A 17,449-nucleotide genomic window follows, 5' to 3' on the forward strand; every position below is an offset into this window, starting at 1 on the left:
GTGTTACTGGTCCTCCATTTCCCAGGTTAGTAAAACAGTGAAAGTGTGCGCACATTTAAGCAGGACCACATTTTGTTACACTGTGTTAAATATAGAAAGGAGGAGTGGCCGCAGTGTTTTCAAATCGTCACATTAGTCTTTTCTGCTTGTAATTTGACACCCCATCTCTGCAGAGAAAGGGCGCTAAGACAAAAGATGCCGTTCGTGGGCATATGTTGAGAAACTTTTCCCCTCAATCTACTTGATTCAATATTCAGCTGTGAGAAGACTTTCGTGGTTTATCAATACTTGAACAACAAGCCGCTTGCATCCATTGTTAACATTTTAGGTACGAAAATCAAACGTAAACTGATGTGTGTAGTAGAAAAAAACGAAGTCTGATATCTTAGTTCGGAGCTTTAATAAAATTGACCAATCAACGACTAGATAGCCAGTAGGCGGGATATCTTTATAAGATTGACAGGCTGATCCCTCCAATCAAACACTCCGGTGGCAGACATCGTCCAATTGTGTGCGGGATCGACCCGCTGTATCCAACAAGAGTGAATTTTCAACGAGCTCGAGAGAAAAGCGGAGACAGGCAGACATCATTTCTCTCTCAGCGCCTTTGGACTATCCACACGAAGGCAAAGAGCCAAGAAATTAAAACAAAAAATATTTTTTTCAGAACAGGAATATAATTATCTAAATTCATTTTCAGAAAATCAGCCATGGCAGACACAGCTGTTGAGAAAACCGCAACCGCAGAGATTACAGCCAAGGTGCGTTTCATTCCGTTTTTTTTTCTTCTTTCGGTTGAACTGTCGTGTTAAAAGATGTTTGGAACTTTTTGAAGTTGTATTATTTGGGTTCACAATGGGTTTAACACTAACTAGCTCGAGTTCAAACAGTCGTGTGGGCGGCTGCGCCAGCTAAACGGTTCACGTTACTTCATTTTAAGTTAACAGTCATTTGGGCTTAAAAAAAGTGAATTAGCTAAATTACTCTAGTCTTGAATCGTAACTTGTCGACAACCGTTCACGACAGAGGTTGACGTATGTGTTATCTTCAGCGTGTGAAGCTAAATATTGTCTGGAAACTCAAACGTATGTGATGTGGGTCGCTAAAATGTCTTGTTGAGCAGACAAAGCGGTCAGGTAGAAACTAGCGCTCGTGAGCGGAGCTGCTGCTGTGGGCGGGAAGCCACACTCGCGTTAACGCTGCATTACGGGTTGGGACGAAAACCTACAGCAATGCCACTAATTATGTCTAACATGGTCTTGCCTGAATTAGACTTTATCCCAAATATGGTAAACTAGCGTTCTCATTAAAAACTAGACGTGATGAGAACGTGTGGCACTTCAGAATAAACTCTTTGCTGAACCGTCACATTGATCAAGAGCCCGTGCTTTTATTTTGTAGGAGCTGAAAGAGAAGAAAGAAGTCGAAGTGAAGGAGAAGAAGAAGGAGGTGGTGGTGGAGGAGAAGGATAATAAGGAGGAGGAGAAGGAGGAGGAGAAGGAGAAGCAGGAGGACGAAGAAAAGGAGAAGACCGACAACGGGGACGCACCTGCCAATGGCACAGTGAGTTGGAGACGAGGACCAGCCTCATGGCCTTTTGTCTTAGCACCCCTCATCATGCAGGTGTCGCTGCACCCGCCTCCCCTTCCTGTTCAGCTGCTCTTCACACAGTGCTTTGTTTGGGTTGTGAAATGGCACAGATGTTAGCTAGCAAGCCTTTGGACGTCTCCATTGGTGTCTCTAGTTTTAGCTTTTGTAGCTAATCCTCTGGGGAGTAAGAGCTCCTCACACATGCTTTTTTTTTAAGGGTCCCCACAGGGGCCTGTACGTCTAAGACTCTGGGAGGATTATTTCAAATATGCTTGAGATTCCATGCTTAGATTTTATTTTCCTCTGTTCAATATTGCTTATATAATAAAAGCCCAATCCAGAATTTTTATGTTTTTGGTGGACTGACATATCCCTCTCTTCATTCAGAATGGTGCTGATCACAGTGACAAAGTGGAAAAGAAAAAAGAGGAGAAACACAAGAATGGAGATGGTATGTTCATATAAAGCAATCTCACTGTCTTCAGGAATATAATTAAAACAACTGTTTAAAAAGTCTCTACATGTCTCACTTTGTTCCTTTGGATTTGCGCCATAAATGCTGCCACATTGTGTGGCCTTGAAGTCAATTATTTTTTTTCATGAGTCTTGATTACACTCAATGTGAGGGATATTTTCTGATGTGACAAACTGTGCTTACAGATGCAGAGAAGGCGCCCCCTGCTGAGGAGACTGATGCACAGCCTGTGAAGCGTGCAGCTGAAGAAGAGGACGAGGAGGAGGAGGAGGTGAGTTGTCACCAGGCTGAAATATACAATTATTATTGAGTGTTTTTAAATGAGTTGACTAACCTGGTGAACCTAAAGCCTTTGCTAATGCTTGAAATGTTTCCTCTTTTTTTTTTTTTTTTTGCAGAAAAAGGTGGAGACAAAAAAGCAGAAGACAGAGGAAAATGGAGCCTCAAAAGAGGCAGAAGTGAAGGCTTAGGTCTCTGCCCTGCTCCTTGTTTGCAGCTCTGTCCACCACCAGCCTGGTCAACACCGTGTTGTAGAGCTTGTGCTTTCTGTACCGTTTGAGAAATATTTCTTTTGGTTTGCTCCCATGTTAACACATTGCACTGGAGTCCTGAAACATAGTGGCCCTGCATCCTTTTTTTATGAAATGTTATTTATTGGTCTTTAAAATGAGCTTTTTTTTTTTACTTGTACAAATTGGGCCACACCATGAGATAATTTTTTCATTTCTTGAGGTTTTATATCAGTATGATAGAAGCACAATCTCTATTATTTCAGTGCTGACCAGATGATTCATACGTACAGGCAGCTGCTCAACTCCTCCATGGCTCATGTTGACCTCTCAGATTCACTTAAGGACCAAAGATAAGTTTTAAGCAGGGGCTAATGGACAGTTGTTAGCATTATTAGTTGAGGCATAATTTTTTTGTGTTGAGCTGCTTGTTAATCCTTGGCTTGGCTGCCCGGTTAACATAACAGATGGTGCAAATGAATAAAGGGGCTCTGTCTTACGCCTCCATGATAAGGTTTCTTGACCTTGTTTTATGGAGGCAGAATTTTGCAATGTTAATTAACCCCTCTTAAATCTTAAAGCTTTGGTCATTTGTTCTGTATGCATTCCACGCAAGTTTGTACCATTTATACTTTTGTTTTTCTTACGATTTCAATGAGTTTTATGTTATGGCTGGGTAGCCCAGTTTTGCGTCCAAGACTGGCTTGTTCCGAACCAGAATGACATTCGGTTACTTCAGCCACTGCTTTGTATATTCTGATTAACAAATAAATTGTCTTTTTACTTAAAAGTATATCTTTTTTTTTGTCTGTTAATTAATTATTAGTGCTTCTTAAAAGCATGGTTTTATAAGTAGATGATGTCACTTGACCCAATTTTTCTGAACATGGAAAATGGCTGGCTTAGATGCAGGAAGGAACAGGAATAATCTAATTCACTTGGTAATGGAAAAGGGTGCACAAAATGGATTTCACTCTCGTCTCCTGGCTCCCCCTTGTGGTGGACTTAAATAGTGCAGATCATTATTTCTGAAGTGTAGCTGGGGTGACAACTGGTATGGGCGATAATTGTTATCAGTTAAAAACAATAATTGACACGGGAGTCCAAAATGGCAAAACGATCATTTTAGTTTGAACTGAACCCTGAATAAAAGTAGCTTTTACAGTAACACTGCTGTTGTTGAGCAATAGGTGGTACCATATAACACACAAACTGGTGTTTCTTTTTTCTCAAGCAAGCTGCAACGGCATGATCCATACAGTTACTGTGCCCTCAAAAAAGTTAGCATGGTGTGCATCCATTCAGTCCAGGAGGCTTAAATAGTAGGCAATTGACATTCTGCTGAGGCAATAATTAAGACTGGCACCTTAATGCGGTGTATTCAGTGTGAGCACCAGTCAATGAAACTAATCACAATGGTAGGCTTAAAACAGGTTATATTCTTGAATTGATCTTTTGTTTAAAGCCCTGCAGTCAGACATGGTGCCTGTGTTGAGGCTGGCAAAGCACACTGTTTGCCCTGGCACAACAGATGTACAAAAACAAAACAAAAAACATTTTGCTGATGAAGATGGCTTTTTTAGGATGGGGAAAAAAAGTAAAATAATTACTTTACTGAGTTGATGGGCCGAGCGGGGTGGAGCGGAAGCCTACTACCTTACGCATGCACCCTAATGATGACAATAAGCACTTGCTGCTGGCTCTATGAACCCCCACAGTCTTTTCCTTAAAAGTTGTCCACCTTCAGGATTACCAATTGTTCACATGAGTCTTCTCCCTGTTTGCTGTTCTTCTGTTTGGTTCGGTTTCCGACTGAATGCTGATTCACACCCCAGTTTCAACTTCTCCTCTTCCTGATAATGACAAGAATCACTGTCATTATTACAATGGCATGGCCAGGAGTCGGGTGACAGCTCACGGCTGTACCATGGCTTAGTGAGGGCCCAGACAGAATTTGCCACCAGCACACATTTCTCTGTGTTTTTGAAGGTTTGTGTACGAGCGTGTGCACGTATGTCATCCTTAATAGTCATGCCTCTATGCTAATTAGGTAGTTAATTGGCAATATACTCATTGTTTAGGAGTCAAATAGCACCAAATTTGGGGATAGCACATTGGTAAGTCTCATAATGATGGCTTTTTGTGGAAAGCGTTATTTTTATTTGAAAATGTGAACAATGTGAAGCCCTTCAAGACTGTTACAGTGATTAAGCTTTTAATAAATATTAAGTATGTGCTAAATTAAAGAGCTCTTGAAGTAATATAGGTGCATTAATGGTGAGTGTGAGTGGACACTGGCAGCTCACTCATTTCATCAGACAAAACCTGCCTACGGTGTGATGCTAATATTCTAACTCAGAGAAACAGGCAGGTAGACATTCCCTTGGCTGCATGACCAAACAAAAGAATACAAAAACGAGATTACATTACAGCTCATGCAGATGTTAGGCAACTGATAAAAGGAAGAAAAAGAGGGGGAAAGCTGTGATTAGCTGTACGTAGTGATCAACATTTCTATCCTAAACACAAACAAGCAAGAAAAGATGATGCAAGATATTACAGCAAAGAATTAGACAGAAGAACAGGTTAGGCTTATCTATCCTCAAAGAGCTCACTCACACAACTCTCTCTTCCTCACATCCATTTATCCCACACTACTTTCAAAAAGGTCACACATTCGTTTGCAAAAGTTAGGAAAGAATACATGGCCACACACACTGTATGAACACACCGGTCATGTATACACGTAATAGAGCAATGTCTGTCTGTCTGTCTAGCTCTGAGAAGAGCAGTGCCGATCGGTGTGAAACGATATATGGAATTGTGCTGTACAATGTGCAGTGTGTTTGTCCTATGACTGCTGTGAAGGTCAACACACTCAGACACTAAGTGACAGCGTGAAAGAGCGTGCCCATTGAGACTGTGTGTGTGAGGTAAAGTAAATTGAGAGACTTTTCTAAATGTGCACCAATAGTGGCTGGGTCTCGCTATCGGGGGGCTCACCCTCAGGGGGGGGCAGATGGTACACCACGCAGAGAGAGGAGTACAGGCAGCCCACGAATGACATCAGGCTTGCAAAGTACATCACTCCCTGGGCCCCACCCACCAGTGAGGTCAGAGGTCCCATCGCCACAGAGACCAGGATCTGTGCCAGGAAATACTGGCAGCTCAGCAGAGAGATGTCCACCCCCATCCCTCGTCTGGTCCCTTCCTCTGATGTGCCACAAAACTGAGGAACATATGCAAACAATGATGATCAATCTCTGTACTGCACCACAAATCACTTCAGCGTTGAAGGAGTAGGTAAACATTTTTGGAACATACAATTATTCACGGTCGTGCTGAGATTTAGATGAGAAGATTGATACCACTCATGCCTGTGCTCTAGAAATGGCATTCACATTTGCATTAACACTGCAAACAGCGAAAGAAAGTGCACAACATATGGCTACTAGTACTTATATATATATAATAGTCAGGCAAATAAAGCATCATTGTGACACTTTTTTATTATATTTGACAAAACACAGTCTTTGTGCTAAGCTAAGGTAACCGACTGCTGCCTCTGGCTTCATATTTACTGTACAAATATGTGAGTGGGAGGGATCTTCTCATCTAACTCTCAACAAAAACAAATTGGCTTATTTCCCCAAAATCTTTATCTATTCTTTAAAGTAAGTCAAATATACTAAAGCTCCATATCTGGATACTGACCTGAGGGCTCTGGTAGTATTCACACAGCAGAGAGTAAGGCAGCGTGCATAGAGAGGAGAAGAGCACCCCATAGGTGACACAGAGAGAAAGTACCACGTAGAGGTTGGTGGACAGTGTGGCCAGGCCGGTGCCCAAACCAAATGCCAGGTAGGCAAAAAAATATAAAGTCCGAAGAGAGAAGCGCTCCTCCAGTTTCTCCAATATGGCTGAAAGTTGAAGAAGAGAGGAACAGAAGGCACACATTTAAAGTTTACCAAGGGAAGCAAAACACAGGAATGGCCAGAGCTGCACTAATAACACATACATGTCACGATCGCGATTGTCGCTTACCTGAGTAGAAAGCAGCACTGAATGCATAGATGCACATGCCCCAGCAGCCCATGCTAACACCAGCATTGTACCGTTGGTACGCCTCAGAGTCGTGGGGTGCTTTGGGGTCTCCTTTAAACACAACCTCCCCCATGAAGTCAGTGTAGAAGAGCAGCATGCCTTCAAAGGACAGCCAGCCTAGAGAGAGACAATTAGCATCAGCTCAGTTAATATGAAATATAAGCCAGACAGTTTTTACAGTGTCGCAGGGTTTTATGTGCAACAAGCTATAAATGGTGATAATTCTCACCCAGGAAATGATTAGTGCATAAACTCCGCATAGAGGGTGGCATCCTGTAGATGGCTATACACAGCAGCCTTATTGACAATTGCGATTCTCCAGTCTCCACATTCTCACTTAAGTCACTCTCATAGCGCACCCCATTCAGCAAAATGTTTGCAACCTTCATCAGAAAAAGAGAGACACAGTGTTTAAAAACGCGTTAGTGGCTTCTACTGACTAAACAGAGTATATCCTTTCCAAAACATGTGTCCAGACCTGCTGGCTGAAGGTCACTGTTCTCCTGCGTCCGTTCTCCAGCCCAACAATCTGAGTCGCAATGGGCTCCTCTATTAATGCAAGACTCTGGGGTCGCTTCAGGATACCAGCAGAAGAGCCCCGATGTGATCCTGCACCAGGCTGCGCCCCGGCTGTGACCTGAGATTGTGCTTCTCCCTCAGGCTGTGGCGCTTCTGCATCCTGAGCTGCCCCAGCTGGATGAGACACCACGTCGGCCTGGGTCTGTCCTGCAGGATGGCTTCCTGCTCCCTGTGTGGACTCATCGGGAGGAGGAAAGTCCCCTGGAGGCAGGGGCACAGTGGTGGAGTTGGAGGCCAAGGCCTGTGGTGTCTGCGGACCTGTGTAGCAGTTTATGAGCACACTGTCTATATATGAGGTGCCTAGTGAAGAGGCAAAGTCATTGATGCCAGTGAGCGAGTTGTCCCTACTAATAAAGCTGCCATATTTCGGAGTGAGGGGGCTCAGGGGCGATATGGGGCTAGTGAGGCCAGCACACAGCCTTGCATTGGCACTGCAAGAATGGGCAAGAGGGTCAGAGTTATATGGGTGAGACTTTGAGAAATTGTAGCTGTAAAGACCATCCTCATCTTCCTCATCTAGTCCCAAAGCTGGGGCAACAGGAGGAGAAGGAGGAAGAGGGAGGCTGGGGCTTTTTAGATGAGCTTTACTGGAGTTTTTGTTCTTTGGTAAGCACCGTTCGGGGATACTCATCAGAGTCATGGCTGTGGCGAACACCAAAGTGATACTCGTAAACATGTATATGACCCGCAGTTGACCTCCCATCGACCTTCCAAATTGTGTCTGGTCCCAGTTGATGCCACCAACAATGTAGCCAAATCCACCACCTAGTCCTGTAGAGCAAGAAACACAAAACATTGGTAATGTCTTAAAGCATTGCTTAAGTCTGTTTTCTCCACATTCTAATGAATATAAGTTATAGCTTCCACTGTGTAATGATAAAGTAACCCTGAGTTTGTACTGTGTAAAATGTTTTCTTACCTGCCAGTAGTGCATGGATGTTCAGCCCCCGATCCTGGTCCTCTGGGCTGCACACGTCCATCATGTAGGCATGGCTCGGGTTGTCAGCTGAATCCGCACTGAAGTCCATCAGGACCACACCACACACCGTCAGGATAATTCCCCACTTGTGATTGGATGCAGTGTCAGACACCGCACTTCCAATGTCCCGTCCGTTCAGCAGCAGAGTGAGACCAAACAGAGCCCCTAAGAAGGAGGGAAGTAAAGTTCAACTGAAATCCTGCTAAGGGTTAGACTTAATCTACCTTCCTCTGAGTTTACAGTCAATTTCCTAGAATAGAGAGTAGTGTAAAACAGTTGTATCATGTCTTCTGTGGCTCTGGAGGAGCTTTGTCAAATATTCATGTGACATCAACGAGGCATCTTGGTGTGAGCTTGGAAAATGCAAATCTTCAACAGTAAAGCTGTTTCTCACTGGGCTGTGGAGTTTGGGAGACATTTGCCATAACCAGGCAGGATAGGTCGAACAAAAGACGTATATTGAGTTGCATTACAAGAAGCATACAATCCCGTGTTTTTTTGTTACAATATGGAGCAAAAGTAAGGACATTGTAGCCTCTGTTGCATCAGTTTTGACCATTAATCTGTCTCTCTTAAGTCCCCTAGCTTTACACAATATATACTTACATACATACTGATTATTTAATATTGTACATTTCTTACCTATAGCCAAGGCAAAAATAAAAGGTCTCCTTCGCCCAAACCGGGATGTACAACGATCACTCCACGCTCCGAGGAAAGGCTGAACGAGGAATCCTTCAAACCAAAGACGGAGGACAGAGTTAGAGTCTTAAGTACAGAAGAAAATCATTGCTACTTAAAATCACAAGATAATCTATCATATATCACTGTCCAACGGGTGCTCATTTCACCTTGCGGTTCACTTACCCAGAATGGGGCTAATAAACCACACCAAGCTGTAGAATTGATCAGGCAAGCCCATCTGTAGAAGCACAGGAGTCACATAAGCCGTTTCCATGGCATAGCTGAATTCAATACCAAAGAGGACGCAGCCATTGAAGACCAGCTCTCTGAAGGTACGCCTGGGGGGGATCTCACTGAGGTCCAGCTGGTCCAGGGGGCATGGTGTGTTGGGCGGCGGAGGTGGTGAAGGTCTTATCAGCTTCCGGCGCTTCGGCTGTCTTTGGAAGTTGTTGGCTCGGTGACTGAGGTGCCGGGTGGTGGACGTTGGGAAGCTGGTGGTTTTGGAGAGGGAGCTCCTCCAGAGACCTTCCTGAGCTGTGGATAACCTCCCTCCTGGACTGGCCAAAAGGGGGTCACTGGGGGTGCCCATGCCCGGAGAGGACATCTCTCTCAAGCCAGCTTACACTACAGCATATAAAAAAGGTGATTCACATTGTTAACTTCAGACTTGTATGGGGTTGATTTTACACTTTAGAGGTCATTCAAGATCACCATAACGTATCATGTTGGTCCTGTGAGTAACTTAGTGCTGCGGGTGGTTATGTGGTGCTACCAAGAGGACACTGCAGTCATCAGCAGACAGCGGTGATGGCACAGCAATGATGGGCACGACGCACTGCAACCAATGCGCATGTTAGTGTTGTGCGCAAAAACCCATGTGCTCGGCGTGGCTGACTACAGCAGGGTAGTATGCGGCACCGCTCTCATGAAGCTGTTTCCATTTTAATATTTCATGGGTGAAGCTCAAATCAGATTTAATGAAGCCACTGGGGGTCACAATGATGGCGTTTAAGGCAGTTACAAGGATAGCTTATCATTATCCCTCAGATTTAAGCTAAACATGTGACCAATATGCGTGTAGCCAGGCGAGTCGATTGCTTTTTTCTTTTTCTTTTGTCTTCTTATGATCCTCGATATTATCCCCGAATTGGCATTTGGTTCTTAATGTGAAGACCACACGATCGATTTATAGAAGATGTTATAGAAGATGATGCAGGCGTGCAAATTGAAACGTGAAGGATGATAATTACCTTATCGGGGAGGCTCGTCATTTATTGCAGCATACTAGGCAAACAGAGCGAGCATTGTGATTTATAACACAACGCAGGATGAATTACGGGAGTCATGATTGTTGTTTTGTTTTTTGTTTTTTTTGTTTTTTGTTTTCCTTTTCATGCAGTCATCCCCCCCGCTCTCTCTTCCGTACCTTCTCCTTCCCCCTCTTCTCATCGCCTCCTTCGCCTCTTCCTCGCGGTCTCTCCCGTGACGTCATGTCCCTCCCTGCAACATCAGCAACGCACCGGTGAAAAAAACAACTGTCTGTCCATCTCCACATGAATACAGTGTTCTTCAGAACTGATATAAGATGACAATTGTCAGTAAATTATGATTATTGACTGATTATGCATTTTGTTGTGGAAAGGGACACAGGTATACTACACAAAGTCAAACATTTTGCAATCTATTTCTGAAACATGTAGTTTATAAACCGAAAACACACGCTTCACTTTGGGGGGAAATGCCTCCAGAGCAAATAACACATTATATGCAATGTTAAATGCAGTTGTTTATTTATAACCTTGATGTGTCAGTTATTACAAACTCAAGCTAAACATTGTTCAAACCTCCAACTTTATTTTAAATTCTAGTCAATCCTTAAGGTTTAAAAGATAGTCCAGCCTGCACTTTGGGGAGATGTGCATAATGTAAGAGACAAAGAAATAGAATATTCATTACAAAAGTGTGTTTGAATGTTTTACTGTTTAAACATTATTGTAAACGAATACGCGAACAAGGTGCATATTTAGGATGATATAATTGTCAAATTAATAATAATAATAATAATTTGAATTCAGCTATTATATGTACATGTGAATAATTTCGGAAGGTCCTGTCTTGTTTTTTTTCAGTCTAGTGTTTTGATAAATCTCGATGACAAGCAAACTTTATGTGTGCATCTTCTGTTCAGTCAGTGAAAACAGGTGTGCATGATTAGGTCCATGATGGCGAGAAAGCACTGCCACTGTGTAGAAGAGAGGAGGACTTGTCTGGAAAAGCACAGGTGACAACAATATTATTAACAAGGTTTCCTCAAGTGTCCCAGGAAGCCGTGACAATACCAGAACCCTGAAACTAGCTCAGTCCTTCTTCATGTCGTCACTTACACTTGTCCTACGACATGCAGTACATTTCATGGGTGTGCATTTGTGACCACGAAGAACATGCGATTGTCCGCCATCTTGAAGGTGTTGATTTCTTGCCCTCTTCTCTTCCAATATTATTTTGTTGAACTTTCTGGAGTGGATATTATGTATGGGTAGTTAGTAATATTAATAAATACAACTTCTAGATACCTTGATTTAATTTCATACATTACATCAGGATGCACCGGTAAATTCTTAAGTGTTAAGGGCCACTTCTTACAGCAGGCTTACTTGTAGGGTCTGGCCTGTAGGTTGTCCAGCTTCATACTGAAGGATGGCAATACCGGCTAAGACACTGATGTATTTCATTAATTGTAACTGAATTACATATAATAATATTGTGACCAAAGTTGTGTAAAATGATTTCTTTTTTGGATTAATATACGCTAAGATCTTGATCTTCAAACTAACTACCACTAGATGTTTGAATGTAGTACAGTAAACAAAGAACAATATTTCGTCCTAAAATAGAGTAAGAGGCATGACGAACATGCTTAAGTTCAGTGGTTAAGTACATTTCCCACCACAAGTGCCAAACGGTTTAAAACAACAGAACAAAATGGCTCTGTTGGGCTCAGGGGTTAATAGAAGGCAGGTGGGAACAAACTAGCAGCTATAAAAAGCAAACAAAGGTCTTGCAATAAACCATGTTACCTTTGAGCCCACCTGTACTACACACCTTGTGCAAAGACATTGTACAATGCGTGTATAGCATGATAAAAAGGTGAATATGATCAATTATCAGTCACCACTTTAAGTTCATGTTACAACTGATTTCACATGTGGTGCTCGTTGTGAGAAACCAGTCAATGTAGGGAACTAAATAACTGATGTTGGCTTTAATGACACATTTAGTATTGATTGATTTTAGAGGTGAGATGCACGTGCTGACAGTTGCCTTTCCGAAGCCCCGCCTCCTTTAACACACGCTCTGTAAATGGATGACTTTCAGTGCCAACAGAATCTGATTGAACGTCAGTGTTCAGTGGGCGTATCAGGAAGCAGATGTTTTGCAACTGTTGGGTTACTACCATTGCTACTACTGTCACGTTGTGCGATTATACTCTGAAGGAAAACGGTACGTTCCTTAGCTTTGTTGAGCCGGTGCATTCAGTGGAGGTAACCTAAATCGTAGAAAATGGCAAACGTTGACCTCGTTCAACTCGGAAAGAACTTGTTAAAGAGCGGTGAAACTGGAGAGGTAAGCTATAAAGCTGGTTGACGCTTTGGTTAGAAAGATAATATACTCCTTTGAGCTTTCCGCATAGTTCACATGTAACGTCATTCGGTTGATTAGTTGGTATTTAAAGATGCCCTCTTTTAATCTAAAGCCGTGCTGTTAGATTGACTGGTCCCCCTCAGAGAATCCCTGCTGAGGCATGCTGTATTAAACCTGCATTACCTCACAGCCTTGACATAATCGGTGTCAAATGAGGCCTCAGGGGATGACATAATGAGGATTATCTGATGAAACGCGTGGGAATTAAAGTTATGATATTGTTTTGTTTGACTATGTGGGATTTCACAGATGAGTATAATCTATCCACGTCTTTCATGTGTGTTGCATGTTACGTGTCCTCACTGTGTGTTTCCCCCCTCTGTGTGTGTCAGAGTGTAGAGATCCAGTCCCTGTGGCAGGACCAGCCGGTGGTCTTGTTCTTCCTGCGCAGGTTTGGCTGTCAGGTGTGTCGGTGGATGGCAACAGAGATCAGCAAGCTAGAGCCGGACCTGAGAGCCAGCGGTGTAGCGCTGGTGGGGGTCGGACCAGAGGAGTTTGGGCTGAAGGAATTCATGGAAGGAGGGTTTCTCAAAGGATGTAAGCAGTACTTACTCATCTAAGACACACTCTGGTCTGTTTTCATATTCAAATACCTAGCACCTATGCATTTCCTTCTCGTGGGGTATAATACAAATATGTTCTACTGCAACTTTGCTGCAACACCCTTCTTGTAAATTCCAAAAAGCTGCATTGTCACTCTTGTACAACCAAACTATGCAGCAGAAATTGGTGCGTTTCATGACCGATACACCAATACCTGCGTTTTAGGTATCGCACGAAATGAAGTACAGATCCAATGAAAGTGTTTAATCACTACCCTGTATGTCTCACTGTGTGGACGAGACTGGGATCGTTCTTTATGTGTCGGGCAACATGCGGACTTGATTAAAACATTGCTTTCCTTACTTTGTAAAACGAATGTAACATAAATGTAACATTTAAATTCATAGATATAAATGTACTGTAATGTTGTTTATTATTTTGTAGGGTTGTAAATGACCATCTATCATCTTTTTCTTTTAGCTATTTATGTTGATGAACACAAGAAAAGCTACAAGGATTTGGGCTTCAAAAGGTGAATACAGTAAATCCACATTCTCTTTGTGTGATAGAGGAGCTGTTTAATGGGATGGTTTGCTTTAGCCTTGATGTGATTTGCTTTCATTTGTCAAAGATGATCTTAACTTCAATCAGATAGTTTTGAACCACAGCGATTAATCTTTTTTTTTTAGCAAAAAGCCAAACATTTTCTCGTTCCAGCTGTTTTTTGGAAATGGAATATGTTTAGCTTTTGGACTGTTGTTCAAATAAATTAGGACATTTTAATAAATCTCCTATTTATAAGGTTATTAGCTTTTACCGCTCATGCTAATCTCCTCTCTTTTGCAAAAGATTAGCTGCTTTGTGTTGATCTGTAATTGAGAAACTGTGTGTCTTCACATTCAGATACACGGCCTTGACTGTGATACCTGCTGGTTTGGGGAAGAAAGTACGAGATGCAGCTGCAAAGGTGTGTAACTTCATGGTTGCATCATTACTTCATGGCTCATATGTATGGTCACATGAGCATAGGGTAAAGTTGCTGACACCCGGATTAACACCCTGACCTCTGACTGCCTGTTTTCTATGCTGTTTTCAGGCCAATGCTGAAGGCATCAAGGGAAACTTTTCAGGAGATCTTCTCCAGAGCGGAGGCATGCTCATTGTGACCAAAGGTACAGTCACAATTCAACAGAGGGGGTATTACTAAGGGTCTGTCTTGTGACAGTGTATAAAACAATTGAACCAATTGATAATTCTAAACACCTTTATGAACTGGGGGATGTCAATCTGTAGATTACCTTGTAGCATTGCCTTGTGCATTTCTGCAGCCTCTCCTCTAGAGGGCAATGCTGCATCACATCATGGTCGTTCAAACCACTCGCCCTCCACCTTCAGTGCTCTCCAGGGCCGTCGACTTTCCTCACTTCTTCTTTATTTCTCTTATCCACAAAAGTATAAAGATTAGAACTATTCAATTCATTTTGCCATCCAAATATACAATTGTGTGTTGGATACAGGAGAGGTGTTTTTAACATTGAGGGGAGAGAGGCACATTCAGTCCAACATAATTGTCAGCACTAGGAAAGCTTAGAAGAGATTCAACCACATCTGTTAGTTTGCTCTCGTTTATGGGCAGCTTCTTCTTACGGAAATAAATCAGATGGAGGAAGTAGATTGCAGGTCATTCTGTCCTGATCTTGGCTCCAGCAAAAGTCCTTATTTGAGACCGTTCTTTTTATTACTCCTTGAGCACCAATATAAGGAGGTTTAGCCATAAATCTGAGACCATTCAGATCTTAACTATTCAAAGTGTTTAAAGCTTATAACCACTTTAGTAAAACCAAACTGCATTGCACAGGACTTGTATATTATTCCTTTGTTCGTCTTTGTTTTTAATCACCAGTAACACGTGAATATGAAATATGTATGTATAACTTCATAACTGCTTTTATAAGTTGCAAGTTCACCAAAGCAAATTCAGAATAGTCTTCAATTTTTATTGGATGAAGTCAGAAAGTTGCTTCCATAGCTGATTTCTCCAAAACATATTTTCTATATTCTCTACAAAGGTGGAGAAAAGGTCCTTGTGCACTTTATCCAGGATTCACCAGGAGACCACTTACCTCTGGAGGATATTTCCAAGGCTTTGGGTATCTCATCCAAAGCGAAAGCAGGACAGATGCCAGTGGTAAGAATCCCATACACAAAAAAGATAATTAATTTCCTTCCTCTATTGTCTTTACTTCCCTTCTTCACCTTTGCGTGATCGTTACGCTGCATAGGGAAGTGAAAGGTTAAATACAAAGATATCATTGTGTTTACTAAAGCACACTGGACTGATGCCATTTCATCAGTTTCTTCCAGCAGACTCTTTTTTTACGTCAGTAGCAACACATACATCAGAGAAGCCCTTTCAAAGACAATTTCACACTTATTACTCCATCTTCATGGTTCGTCTGTGTCATCGGCCACTCAAACCTTTTAAACTTGAGTGATCTTAGTACCCTATGAGCTTTCTGATTACTACAGTAGTAATATTATTATATATTTAAAAGTATTTGCACATAACACGAGAGCCAGGTATTTCAGTAATGCTTTTGGTATCTGAGATTGACAGACATAGATGTAAGCATACATGTTGTGTCTTTGCCATGTTTTTAACAGTATGATATTGGCTATGCTGAACTTTGCAACTTAATGTGCAGAAGGATTTTATGAGAAAGAATGGTCAGCATTGTCATGCCAATGTTAACAAGTGATTGCCACTTAGAGACGCCAACAACAAAAACACTACGATCCATATTTTAAGAAGAGAGAATGAGTCTCATAGTTGTTTCAGGTTTGGTGGCGCAGATATATAATAGGCCAGAAAATAAAAACAACCATTTAAAATTAAGTCCCTGTTCTATGCCATTAAAGCAAATTAAGAGCGAAACCATTCAGGGGTCATGAACTTGTTGTGTCCAGAGCACCACAGGTTTCGTGCTGTGATCATCAGTTTGCTTTCAGCTTGCCCACGACATCCAGCACATGGTCTTCAACACACACTGCCCCAGGCTCTGTTGCTTGTTTCCCACAACATCCACCATGTCAAAGTTTTTGCAACATGTACAGTATGGCTTCCCCATGACCTGTCTGAAGACCAACACATGTCATTGCCACAGCCCCGGGACAAATGCGAGTCACAAGCTATCTGACCTGCTGGTGTGGAAGAGGCCCTGAAAAAGTTGACGCCCTGTTACGAGAGTGAGAAGTGTTTACTTCTCCTATATGTGTCTAGAAAACCTCACACTAGGATTCTTTGTAGGACACTCTGCATCTTAACTTCAGCACAATTATTCTGAGGCCCCATAAACATCTAACATGGGCCTCTCCCCTATCACCTTATCTGTAAGTAACTCACAGATATGTTGTGAAAGTCAGCAACATTGGGCTTCATGGTGGCCAAGGCGACAGACACGTATCCACAACATCCTCAGTATGATCCTGTTTCTCGCCATGTTTCCTGGCTACCTTTCTATTGTGTGAAGGCAAAATACCCCAAAACATGTTTAAAGGTTTAAAAGGTTACACAAGTCTTTTAGGAATAGAAATGAAAACAGGAAATCTGCCTGTTGTGCTGAATCTAGCTCAATTAAAAAGCTTTTTTTTTTCTTCCCTTATCTGAAGCGATGGTCAAAGGACAGAGAGGATATAAAGCCTCTGAGGGAAATATTTTATTTATGATATTAGGCTATATAAATCAAACTGACTTGACTTCTCCTACCTTCTCTTGCAGTGCAATGATGATGTTTGTACACGATGACGACAACTGCACATCATACCACGTGAATATCTACACATCTCGAAGTGTCAGCAAAATGCAACTGAACTACTGCATATATTCTTAATTGCTTGTAATTTCTTTGTGACGGCCACATTACGTAATTGTATTATCTATAGTGAAAGCAACAGGGACATTCCTTTCATCATTAACGTTGACTCGTATGTGAATTTTTTTAACGTGAATTAAGTGGCTTTTATGAATTTGCATTTATTACAATCACTTTATAAAATGAATAATTTATGTATCAATTATAATAAAACTTCTCAAACTTTTCTTTGCGTCAGTCGATAAGTAGTTTCATGCAGACATGAATGGCGTTTTAATGAAAGGTGAGGAGGTCTCTAACTTGCTGACATAGATGTAGTGACCATATGAAAGATCAATTGTTAATGACATTAATATTGGAAAACTAGTGGCTCCATCACAACACCAGTGTTTTCTTTACTCGTCTTAACTTT

General features: G+C 42.0%; 3 protein-coding genes across 3 annotated transcripts; 2 read left to right on the plus strand and 1 right to left on the minus strand.

The window, feature by feature from the left end:
- Positions 1-575: 575 nt before the first annotated feature.
- Positions 576-3,364, plus strand: LOC306736940 (uncharacterized protein). Its single transcript, XM_079218630.1, has 5 exons — positions 576-761; positions 1,402-1,563; positions 1,978-2,041; positions 2,251-2,336; positions 2,464-3,364. The coding sequence occupies exons 1-5, from the start codon at positions 711-713 to the stop codon at positions 2,533-2,535; spliced, it is 435 nt and encodes a 144-aa protein (XP_079074756.1). The 5' UTR covers positions 576-710; the 3' UTR covers positions 2,536-3,364.
- Positions 3,365-5,530: 2,166 nt separating this feature from the next.
- slc45a1 (solute carrier family 45 member 1) lies at positions 5,531-9,524 on the minus strand (the record flags this gene model as incomplete). Its single annotated transcript, XM_079217658.1, has 8 exons — positions 5,531-5,803; positions 6,289-6,494; positions 6,619-6,795; positions 6,908-7,061; positions 7,157-8,028; positions 8,177-8,401; positions 8,879-8,971; positions 9,104-9,524. 8 exons carry the CDS (start codon positions 9,522-9,524, stop codon positions 5,531-5,533), a joined length of 2,421 nt encoding a protein of 806 aa, XP_079073784.1.
- Positions 9,525-12,460: 2,936 nt separating this feature from the next.
- prxl2b (peroxiredoxin like 2B) lies at positions 12,461-17,239 on the plus strand. The gene is made up of 7 exons (XM_079218970.1): positions 12,461-12,544; positions 12,955-13,159; positions 13,646-13,697; positions 14,069-14,132; positions 14,262-14,337; positions 15,235-15,353; positions 16,944-17,239. The coding sequence occupies exons 1-7, from the start codon at positions 12,482-12,484 to the stop codon at positions 16,968-16,970; spliced, it is 606 nt and encodes a 201-aa protein (XP_079075096.1). The 5' UTR covers positions 12,461-12,481; the 3' UTR covers positions 16,971-17,239.
- Positions 17,240-17,449: the final 210 nt, after the last annotated feature.

Source organism: Taurulus bubalis, assembly GCF_910589615.1.
Source record: "Taurulus bubalis genome assembly, chromosome: 5".
Taxonomy (NCBI): Eukaryota; Metazoa; Chordata; class Actinopteri; order Perciformes; family Cottidae; genus Taurulus; species Taurulus bubalis.

Coding starts and splice junctions, on each gene's coding strand:
- LOC306736940 (XM_079218630.1), top strand. CDS start 711: ATGGCAGACACAGCTGTTGAGAAAACCGCAACCGCAGAGATTACAGCC. Junction 762..1,401: donor CCGCAGAGATTACAGCCAAG/GTGCGTTTCATT, acceptor TTTATTTTGTAG/GAGCTGAAAGAGAAGAAAGA. Junction 2,337..2,463: donor AGGACGAGGAGGAGGAGGAG/GTGAGTTGTCAC, acceptor TTTTTTTTGCAG/AAAAAGGTGGAGACAAAAAA.
- prxl2b (XM_079218970.1), top strand. CDS start 12,482: ATGGCAAACGTTGACCTCGTTCAACTCGGAAAGAACTTGTTAAAGAGC. Junction 13,160..13,645: donor AGGAGGGTTTCTCAAAGGAT/GTAAGCAGTACT, acceptor TTTTTCTTTTAG/CTATTTATGTTGATGAACAC. Junction 14,133..14,261: donor TACGAGATGCAGCTGCAAAG/GTGTGTAACTTC, acceptor TGCTGTTTTCAG/GCCAATGCTGAAGGCATCAA.